The 10,846-nt window shown below is 43.4% G+C and overlaps 1 protein-coding gene across 1 annotated transcript; it reads left to right on the top strand.

Annotated features, from left to right (window-relative positions):
• Positions 1–363: 363 nt before the first annotated feature.
• Positions 364–9,305, top strand: KCNJ2 (potassium inwardly rectifying channel subfamily J member 2). Its single transcript, XM_035104075.2, has 2 exons — positions 364–503; positions 6,300–9,305. The coding sequence occupies exon 2, from the start codon at positions 6,526–6,528 to the stop codon at positions 7,801–7,803; it is 1,278 nt and encodes a 425-aa protein (XP_034959966.1). The 5' UTR covers positions 364–503; positions 6,300–6,525; the 3' UTR covers positions 7,804–9,305.
• The last annotated feature ends 1,541 nt before the right edge of the window (positions 9,306–10,846 follow it).

Genomic DNA, 10,846 nt, shown 5'->3' with positions numbered 1-10,846 from the left:
TCTCCCTACCAGCGAGCTACCCCTTTCCCACCCGCCCCGGGGCTGGGACGCGCATTACCCCCGGGGGTCGGTCATCATGCAACCCCCTTTTCCCACCCACCCGCGGTTTAATTCCCTCCGAGCCGCAGCAGGACTCCGGAGCTGCTGGACGAGGAGCTCGGCGCTGCGGATGGAAGTCCCGGGAAGCAGCTCCGTCGCCTCCGCTCCCCTCTCTCCTACTGGCGGAGCGGAGCCACTGCCCCGGAGCCCCAGGCGCTCCCGGCCCCGCCCCCCGGCGCTCATTGGCCCGAGGAGGCCCCCGTGGGCGGAGACTGGCGAGCCGGTATTAAAAATCACATGGGCAGCGCTCAAAAGAGAGGCAGTAGCTTATTCCGTTGTATCACTTGCCAGCGGCAGGCTGGGGCTAGGGAGAGCTTGGGGATGGTTTTCCTTTTTTGCTCACCACTGGATCTAACACCCTTTTTAACCATATAATTTTTGCCTAGCTTAAAATTCACCGACAGGTAAGGAAGCCTTTCTCTCTCTCTCTCTTTTGACCTTCGGGGAGCGGGGTGGCGTGGAACCTCTCAATCGAGAGGAATATTGCGAACTGTTGCTCTTCTGAGTCATAATGTAACCCTATAGCCCCCACAGATCAATAGGCTTGAGGGTCTTCAAAGAAAGAAGTCAGAAATGGTTTGTTGCTTGCTTGCTTGCAATAGGGAGGTTTCCCCGGACGTCCAAAAATGGAAACATTTTATAAACTTGCTTTCAGCTACCAGGTTCAGTAGCTGCTGAAATTGTTGCAGGTAGATTTTATCTTGAATTGCTGGCGGTTCTTCTGTGCTCTTAACTTTCACTGCATCTAGTTGGCTTTGCAATGGACTGTTTTGGATGGAGTTTAGCAAAAAATAATAAATAAAAAAATAAAATGCTGCCAGCTCTACTGAGCTCTAGATTATTTTTGCTATTTCCTTTTTCTTTCTTTCTTTTTTTTGCCTCTGGTTTGCAACTAGGCTGTGACTCAGGAATAGTTCACAGCATCAAGACCTCTTAGGTCCTCCTGAAGCTCTGAAACATATTTCAAAACAGCCGAAAATACCACATGTCGACCTTTTCCCAAGATGCTCCGAAGCAACTTGTGGATTGTTTGTACCCAACCCCTCTTTAATATTTTTTTGGGGGGGAGGGGAGAGGGGGTATTATTCCATACCAAAAGCGGGCATCGAAAGAAAAGATCAGCATGTCTTACGTTTGGGCAGAGATTGCATCACTTTAGTTTGATTCATCAGGGTCGCCCCTCCCCCCCGGGGGGCAAAATATAAGAAATAAATAAAGAACAAATCATTTTGGCTCTGGGCTGTAGCCTGTTACAGACGTTGCCATCTGAAAATAGTTTGTGCTGTAGCAGGAATGTTTAGAGCTTGAAGCAGCTTCTGCAGCTGAAAAAACTATTGTGAGGAAAACCTCTTCCTTATCACCCTTCTCCCCCCTCCCAATATTTCCGCTTCCCATATTCTTTCATTCTCTCACTGTGCATAATTTCTGTATTCTGCCCCTTACCCTTTTTTTTGCACTCCTTTCTTTTTCCATCTTAAGCAGCTTGTCAACGACACCCCCCCTCTCTTGGTGATTGTTACTTTGTCATCATCTAGAAATATGTTGCCATCTTCTCAGATCAAAAGGCTCTCATCCTTCCCGCTTTCCCCTCACACACTTCCTTCTACAAACTTTCTTCTTGCTGTTGGCATTGTTTTTTTAAAAACCGCCCTCATTGCTTTGGTCCTCTGTCACAGTGAAGTATTGGAGGGGCAGCCCTGTGCACTGTTGTGCCTTAACAATAAAATTTTAAAAAATTAAAAATTAAACTGAGAATATTAATAGTCTGTCAGTAAGGGGAAGACAGACTAGACTCCTGAACCACTTGAAGGGGAGGGCATGGCTCTGATTATTGATTTGAGCTCTAGCTCACAGCCATTCTGTTTACTCAGGGCACAGGAAGGTAGTAGTTAGGTTCACTTAGCAACATGTGCCTTGAGCAGCCTCAGCAGAGGTGTGCAGAGACAACTGGGGAATAACTGCTGCTTGCTCATTAACTATTTCTCTCCCCCTGCTCGCTCAACCTTGTTAACATCTCTGAGCAGCCTGAGCGTGCTGCTTTTTTTTTCTTTTTAAGAATGCTTCTCACCTATTCCATCATTGCAATGTTCAAACAAACGTGAATGCGTTTAAATTCAGAAAGCTGCTTGTGCCCCAAAGCTTCCTCCCAGTTCCTAGACACAGTTTGCTCAGATTCAGAGCCCATTATTTGGGGTGGAAGTGGGGGGAAATTCATGCAACACATACATGCAGAACACATCTACAGAGGCAGTGGGGAGTAAACGTAATGCATTGCACTTATTTGTGGGCTATGTTCAGGTTGCACGAGGCTAGCTCAATATACATCAGTGTTTTGATAACCTTAGCAGTGGCACTGGAATTGAAGCTTCATTCTGAAAGATGCTGATCCCGATTCTATTTACGGTTTTGGAGGAGCCAGCTCTGTAGTTCTCCAGCATGTGGACTCGCAGTCAGCTTACTCCACCCCCACCCACCCCTTTCTTCAAGTAGAGTGTGGGAAGACTGCTGGTAGGCAAGAGAAGTAGCAACAGCTTGGAAGGGGAGAAAATCCTGCAGACTTTTACCCACCTCTCAGTACTGTGGACTTGTTGTATAGGAATAGAGCAGGTGTTGGTAACATGGGTTTGATAAATTGTCGCTGGGTGAAGGAAGTGCACCGTCAGAAATGATGCTGGACATTCTCTTTGGATAGTGAGTGGCGTCTTCATTTACGAAGGAAGGTGTGTGTGTGTGTGTGTGTGTGTGTGTGTTAGACAGCTGAAAGGGAGGGAGAGTTCAGAATTTTCTGAGACTTTGGCACTGCCCTTTTAATGGTGGGGCTACATGCTCATAAAGCATTTCACAGGGCCTGACCTCTGCCCTGTCCAAATTCTACACCTGTGCTGTAGGCCTGCTGCTGCTGTATCAGTTCTGTTGTCTCTGTGGCTCCCACAAAATCCATGTGTGTGTTAGATGCTTGCACAGTTCTTCTAAACACCCCCAGAACCTGATCCTGCTTGGATAAATAGCAGGGATTTTGCCATTCACTTTGTGGACATTCGATTTCTGCAGCTACTAATGTGCCATTGTCAACCTTGTTTGGAGATTCATTGTGAAGGTTAACCTGTCGCTCTGCCTGCTCCCTGTTTGTATCCTAGTTACAGTGGGAGCAGAAGTGGGCAATTTGTGTTGTGAAAAGAGAGGGTAGTTATCCTATAACGAAGGCTGTAATAAGTGCTCTGTGTGGCATGCCAAAGTTTTGTTGCATGATGTACTTCTAGTCTATAAACACTTGAAAGAGTTGTAACCCCAGGCTCTTTGTTTAAGAATCATTTTAACCAACCTGCACATAAGGGGTTTGCTTCCAGAGGCAGAGTGCCCATAGTGGTGAAACTCTATTAGCTAATAATACCATGCAAATGTACAACATATGGAACAATGACTATTACTGGTGGTGGAAATCTGCCAGTAATAGGTACTTGGTGCTATTTCTAGGGTTCTAATTTGAGCAGGCATTTCATAGGAAGCTGGTATTACGTTGGAGTGATGCTTGGAATTTGATCAAATGCCCAAAGGTCAAGGTAGTTTTCCAAAGTCTCATGTAGACCTTCTTTCAGTATCTCTCTCTCTCTCTCTCTCTCTCTCTCTCTCTCTCTCTCTCTCTCTCTCTCTCTCTCTCCCTCCCCTCCCCCTTAAACTGGCTTGTTTTCCTCCTTTAAATCTGAGGAAAAGATCAGCCCAAACAGTATGCCTACGAATGTAATTTGAACATGGGCATGGAGCATGATCACAATAATAGGATGTGGTTTCTGACATGGAATAATCTGCAGACCAATAAAGCTATCTTTCAGTTAACTGTTTTTGTTTGTGTATAAACAGAAATCTGGTTCTTTCTTAAATTGATAGTCTAGACTACGCTTATGCATAAACAGTAAAATAGTGCAAATTGAACACTGAAAGTAGTTTTGCCTAAGGGGTTAGATATTGGCGTAGCTATTGTTTAACTAAAAAACAAAGCATTAGTAGCTGGAAAAATTGAACTTTTGCCTTGCAAACAAATGATCAGATAGGTATAAATTAACTAGAAAACTAGTGCACATTTGAATAACCCTTGATTGTTGAAAGCTGCCAAAATACGTAGCACAATAATAAGTTTGACTAATTTTAAGAAGATGTCACCCATTATACACTGCATTCAGCACCCAGGGACAGACCTATCCTACACCCAGCCTAGACTTTCCATCTGTAATTATTATGGGAAGATCTGCTTTTGTTATCTGGGAAAGTACCTAACATATAAGGTTACCTTATGCAGGTGTGACCTGGAGAATTAGACAAAAGTTTATATAGCATCATCTGGAACCATGCTTTGAGAGTCACTTGACCTTTGAAAATTCTTCTACCGGTATATTTGAATTGCTATTCTAGACTTTTAAGTGTAGTGTTATTTGATGTTTGTTTGAGTTTGAATTTTTGCTGTGGGGTGACCTGTGGCTTTGACCCACTGAAGGTGCGCGTTGAATTTCGTATGATGCAAGGCAAGTGCTCCTCTTCATTTTAAGAGTAAAATGTCAACAAGACTACTGTTGTGTCACCTGCTGCATTTTAAATTGATCTTAGGAGGAGTCACTGAATATGCTTGATGTGGTTAAGACTTCATGGCTGCAGTCTTATGCACACGTGCCTTACAGCAAGCCTCTTTTCAAATAAGCAAGCAGCATTCTGGGTTAGATTTTTTTTATTTAAAAAAACCAAACAAACCCAGCAACAAACAAACACATAGGGACATAAGCCAGTCCTGACTATATGGCAGCTCCTTCACATTGCAAATTCAAGAAGTTCCAACCATGCTGTCCAGGCAGCCGAGCTGCAGAAATCTGGATGGCAGCAAAATGGATGGATGCAACAAAAGAGATCTAGACAAGGAAGCAGGCTTTGAAATGCATAGGCAATGTGAATGCAGGATCAGGGCCATTGTTTTACTCCTATATTAAATGCCCTTGGAACTTGTATACAAGTTGAATGCTAGACTGTATATTTTGGTTCAGGCCTCAACCTGTGCTTGCTTAATTTATTAGTTAAAACAAAACAAAACACAAGCACCATACTGATCCCCCACAATAAAGGTGAACCTGGATCTCACTCACAGTTCCATGAGGTTCGTTTCTGTATATTTGCTCTAGTACCAAAACACACATCTTGCAACGATCACTATGTCAATGTCCAGCATCAAGATACTTTAGATTCACTAGCAACATATGGCTTTGTGGACTGAATTCTGCGGGGAAAAGCGAAAGCAAAATTCAGTGCTTAGTTTCCAATCAACTTTCATTTAATAAGAGAAGGGATGTCAAATACTGCAAAAGGGTAAACTTGAATTGGATACAAATGCATTATAGAATTATCGAGTTGGAAGGGACCTCAAGGGTCAGATAGTTCCTGCAATGCAAGAATCTCAAAAACACGGTTTCCCATCCTATATTGAAACCATACCGGGCCCTGCTTAGCTTTGCAAATGTGCTAGCAGTTTTATTGCTGCACCACTATCTTATGTTAAAACTGGTATAAATCACATCAAGGATTCTCAGATCTAGGACTCTCAAAATGGTTGGCTTAAAACAAATCAACAAGATACCAAGCTATTGGCAATTCATACTGGTGGCAGTGTAATACCAGAGTTTAAAGTGAGTCCCCTTTATACCCTTAAGAAATGTTTTATGCAGCCAGAAACCAGAATTGGACAAGTGAGCCCCAATATCAAAATGCTGGACAGTTTAAGGAGTGTTACCTTGTTTCCTTATTTTTGCAGAGTGACTAAATGAGACATGCCCTGACCCTGGCAAAAATGTGTTTCTGGCCATTGTATACTGTGTTAGATTAAATTCACGATACCATCTTTGGCTGAAGTTGTCATCCTATATCGGCTGAATCTACTGGGATCGCTCAGTCGCTAGAGCATGAGCCTCATAATCTCAGGGTCATGGGTTCGAGCCTCACTTTGGGCAAAATATTCCTTCATTGCAGGGGATTGGACTAGGTGATGCTTTCTTAGTTGTGTGATTTCCCACGGCTATTCTGAGTTGCCACTGAACAAGATGGTGTGCCTCTGGAATGAACGAAGCTGGGAGCAGGATCCGTACAAGGTCACATGGGGGCAGTCAGAAAAATAGAAATGCAATCCCAACAGTTGCTGACACAACTTTCTCTCTCTTTTATTACAGGCCATGTCTCCTTGTGGCAGATGATTGGCTGCTAAGTTGGCTGCTAAGTTGGCCGCGACGATCGGAAGGCTCTTTGGCGCAGTCAAGGTCTGACGGAGGCCCCGGCTTCTCCCTTTTTTCCTCTGAGTGTGTTCCCCGAGAGCATTCAAAACTGTTTCTCCAAAGGGTTCTGCAGAAACTCAGACTGTTTTCTAAAGCAGAAGCACCACAGTCCACAGCGGAAGCGATGGGCAGCGTGCGAACCAACCGCTACAGCATTGTTTCCTCGGAAGAGGACGGCATGAAGCTGGCCACCATGGCTGTTGCCAATGGCTTTGGGAATGGCAAGAGCAAAGTACACACCAGGCAGCAGTGCAGGAGCCGGTTCGTCAAGAAAGATGGCCACTGCAACGTTCAGTTCATAAACGTGGGAGAAAAAGGACAGCGGTACCTAGCAGACATATTTACCACCTGCGTAGACATCCGCTGGAGGTGGATGTTGCTCATCTTCTGCCTGGCTTTCATCCTCTCCTGGTTGTTTTTTGGTTGTGTGTTTTGGTTGATTGCCTTATTGCACGGGGACCTCGATAAAAAGGAAGGACTCTGTGTCTCTGAAGTTCGCAGCTTCACTGCGGCCTTCCTTTTCTCCATCGAAACGCAGACGACGATTGGCTACGGCTTTAGGTGCGTCACAGACGAGTGCCCCATCGCAGTCTTTATGGTGGTTTTCCAGTCGATAGTCGGCTGCATCATTGATGCCTTCATCATTGGTGCTGTGATGGCTAAGATGGCCAAACCGAAGAAGAGGAATGAAACTCTCATCTTCAGCGACAATGCGGTGATAGCTATGCGGGATGGAAAGCTGTGCTTGATGTGGCGGGTTGGGAATCTACGCAAAAGCCACTTGGTGGAAGCTCATGTGAGAGCCCAGCTCCTCAAGTCCCGAATCACCACTGAAGGAGAATACATCCCGCTAGACCAAATTGACATCAACGTTGGGTTTGACAGCGGGATAGACCGCATATTTTTGGTGTCGCCTATTACAATTGTCCACGAAATAGATGAAGAGAGCCCATTGTATGACTTGAGTAAGCAAGATTTGGACAACACAGACTTTGAAATTGTAGTAATATTAGAAGGCATGGTGGAAGCTACTGCCATGACTACCCAGTGCCGTAGCTCCTATCTGGCAAACGAAATCCTCTGGGGCCACCGTTATGAGCCTGTACTGTTTGAAGAGAAGAACTACTACAAAGTGGATTATTCTAGGTTCCACAAAACGTACGAAGTGCCGAACACACCCCTCTGTAGTGCCAGAGACTTAGCGGAAAAGAAATACATCCTCTCGAACGCAAACTCATTTTGCTACGAGAACGAAGTGGCCCTCACGGGCAAAGAGGAAGAAGATAGTGACAATGGAGTGCCTGAGAGCACAAGTACGGACACACAGCCAGACATGGAGCACCACAGCCAAGCTGGTGTCCCCCTAGAGCCTAGGCCTTTAAGGCGGGAATCTGAAATATGACTGATGGAAATGTTTTCCGCTCTGGTTAAAGTATATCTGTCAGTAACGGGCAGGCTACATGCAGGAGTGGCCGCAAACAGTTTTTCAGATGACGGTACTGTCGAACAGAGATAGGCATGCAGGCCAAAAGGTCCTCCTAGGCTGGTTTTTTAAAACGCTGTCTTCATGGGAGGTACAGCAAAAGCGTGAATTGGAACATGAAGCACTATGTCTGTGCGTGACTAGAAAGCACATATATGTTGTAGAATAAATTATGTATATATATTTTTTACAAAACTTGAACTTGCAGGCAAGCTTTGGTTGAGTTGTATTGTTTGTCGTCTATTTTTCTCTCTCTGTCTCCCAAAATGCTTCTCTCTTGGGAACAAGAATGTTTTTAATGGCATAACAAAGGCAAGAGACTGCCTTACTATTTTTTTTTTTAAAATGTTGCTGCTAACTACACGAACACAAATTGTAATTATTTTTTGTCGCAGTGTAGTATTTGTTTTTTCTTTGATAGATCCTTTTTTTAAAAAAACAAAAAACAAAAACGCAAAACAAAAACAGGAAAGGGGGAAGGAAATTCTCAGTGTTGAACTTGTTAGTTTCAAAGCTCTCTGACTGGTGATGCTGGGGAATCTGAACTTTTGATGAGGCCAGTAGATTGGTGGCTAGAATCAATTTCTCTTCGTACTATCCAGTTACATAAGGAGTATTATGTAACACAATGCCATGCAGTAGCCTACAGCAAGATATATATATTTTTAATTTGTGTTTGGGAATGGAATGGGAGTCAACCCCCCACCCCCACCCCCCAATCCAAAATGTGTTTTATTTCAAAGCTACCTAAGTGAATACCAAAGAGAAAAAATGCACACATTTGCACAGTTTTTTACTTAAACAGAGCAGGTTGCTTTCACACCATCTCCCCCCCCCCAAGGTCCTTATGCATGTAGTATTTTTTTTTAATGCACCTTATTCTAAAATAAAAGACTCCCCTTTTTTGCCCCACCCTTTTCTGGGCAAATAAACTTCTGATCTTAAAAGAGGAGGAGGAGACGAAACCCACTGAGTGAAAGGGAGCAAACATATGTTATTTCCTGTTTGCAAAACAGCAAGACTGTGGCAGAAAGTCAGCTAAGAAAGTCACGCATTCCAGACCAGTTTTTAGAACACAGAACCCTGTTAGAAGTGGAGCAGCATTTTGCAGGGACTACAATCCTAGAGGCAGCTGGGAAAAAGCGCCTATTGAACTCAATATGTCTTACTTCTGAGTGGACATGTATAGGATTGTATTGTGAGCCATCAAACGGAACCAAGGCCATAGTTACGGTCCATTTGACGTTTAATCCAGCTTTGCTACACGTTGGCAAAACCATCATTTCAGCCATAGAGATAAACTTGAGCATATGTAATAGGCTGCCATGCATAAATCAACTGGCTGCTCCCAGGAGAGAGGAATAATCTGATGCAAGGAGATCAATGATTTTGTTTTCGATGGGACAGCTTGCCAGGGTGACGGGGGCGGGGCGGGGAAGTATGCTTAAAAAATTCTAGATTGTTGTTTATCGGGGGGGGGGGGCAGGGGGGCAGGTGAGTTTGAAGGGAACAATACTGTAAAAGAGTTCCCTCTTTTTGTTTTCCGACGACTTGATAAAGCCACAATGGGATGATCGGCAGACATAGCAATATATCTCCACCGAAATCTTTAAACAGCTATTGCGACCGACTGCTGAACCGTGGCTTTAATGGCATTTTGGGGCCCCTTGCCAAGAATGCTTTAAAAATTCTCCCTGCCTCGTAAGATCAAGTGTACCGTTTCAGCGGCACCCATAGGTTATAGACGTAAGAGTCCTCCCAGCAGGTGGAAGGGGAAGATGGTAACCGAGGGAATGAACCTTAAACTCTTTTACAGTATTGGATCTCCCTGTATGCCATTAAAAAATAGCTTGTTCTGGGTCTAATGCTGTTCCTAATAAATACCTGCAAAAGCTTTCCAGGCCACAGTTGCCCTGTCAGGAGGAGACAAATTCAGTAATGTGGTATTTCCCAGTTAGAATGAACTTTGCAGAGTTGGTGGGTTCTAAACTGCAGAAATTGGAGATGGCGTTATATACCATAGTCAGGTTTGTTTGTTTTTCCTCTGAAGTCAGATATTGTTTATGTACCATGTACTGAGGCTAATTCTGAAGAGTGAAAAAAGGAGGGGGGGGTTTAAAGAACTAAATATGCATGACAACCTGACTGGAGTCTCCGGGTCAGGGAAACAATGAAAGCAATTGAACATGACTCGTGCTGCTATTGTGATATATTTTGCAAAGGAAAATAAAGAGCAAACCAAAGAGTATTTAGTGACATGTCAAACAAAGAAGGGAGGAAACTATTCAAAAATGCACAAAGTTCCCACTTGCAAGACTTGAGACATTAAAGGGAAAGGTGGGTTGAGAAAGTGTTGAATATATTTGTTTTAAAAACAAATACACAGAGAAAGGGATTTTGGGTTTTTTTCTTTAAAATAAAATAAAAATAGATCTAATATTTCTTTTCTTCTCCTGGTGCAGAGTTGAATTTTCTTTCCCCAAGAAGCAGGGTTTTGTTTTTTTAATGAAAATGTACATTTTTTAAAAAAAATAAAGTTTATCAAGTATTTTCATATTTAAAGCCAAATGTAAATAGAGAAGTCCATTGAAAAAGAAAACGATAGGAGAAAAGGCCAAGATGGCATCAGTTAGAACCTATGATGCTACAGGTTAGCATGGTTTTTAGCAAATAATTGCAAGCCTTATGGGATTTCTAATGCTATGAGGGGTTTTTTTTTTGTTATTTATTTAGGCATGGATGTTTAACTTGATTGTGTTTGTCCTTGCTATTGGCTTTTTTTCTTTTCTTTTTACTTGCATTCAGATTGCTACAGACTTGATGAGAGTGGTTAATCTATTGCAGTCTTTGTTGGGGATATGTTTCTCTTCCTCAAATAACCCTTTGTCTTTACCTGTTTGCTTCTGCATGTGAAAAACAACGAAGCTTTCCTTTATGTATATATCATGGTACCTACTGGCCC

Source organism: Zootoca vivipara, chromosome 2, assembly GCF_963506605.1.
Source record: "Zootoca vivipara chromosome 2, rZooViv1.1, whole genome shotgun sequence".
Taxonomy (NCBI): Eukaryota; Metazoa; Chordata; class Lepidosauria; order Squamata; family Lacertidae; genus Zootoca; species Zootoca vivipara.
The sequence above is the reverse complement of the archived record's forward strand: the minus strand, read 5'-3'. Positions and strand labels throughout refer to the sequence as shown.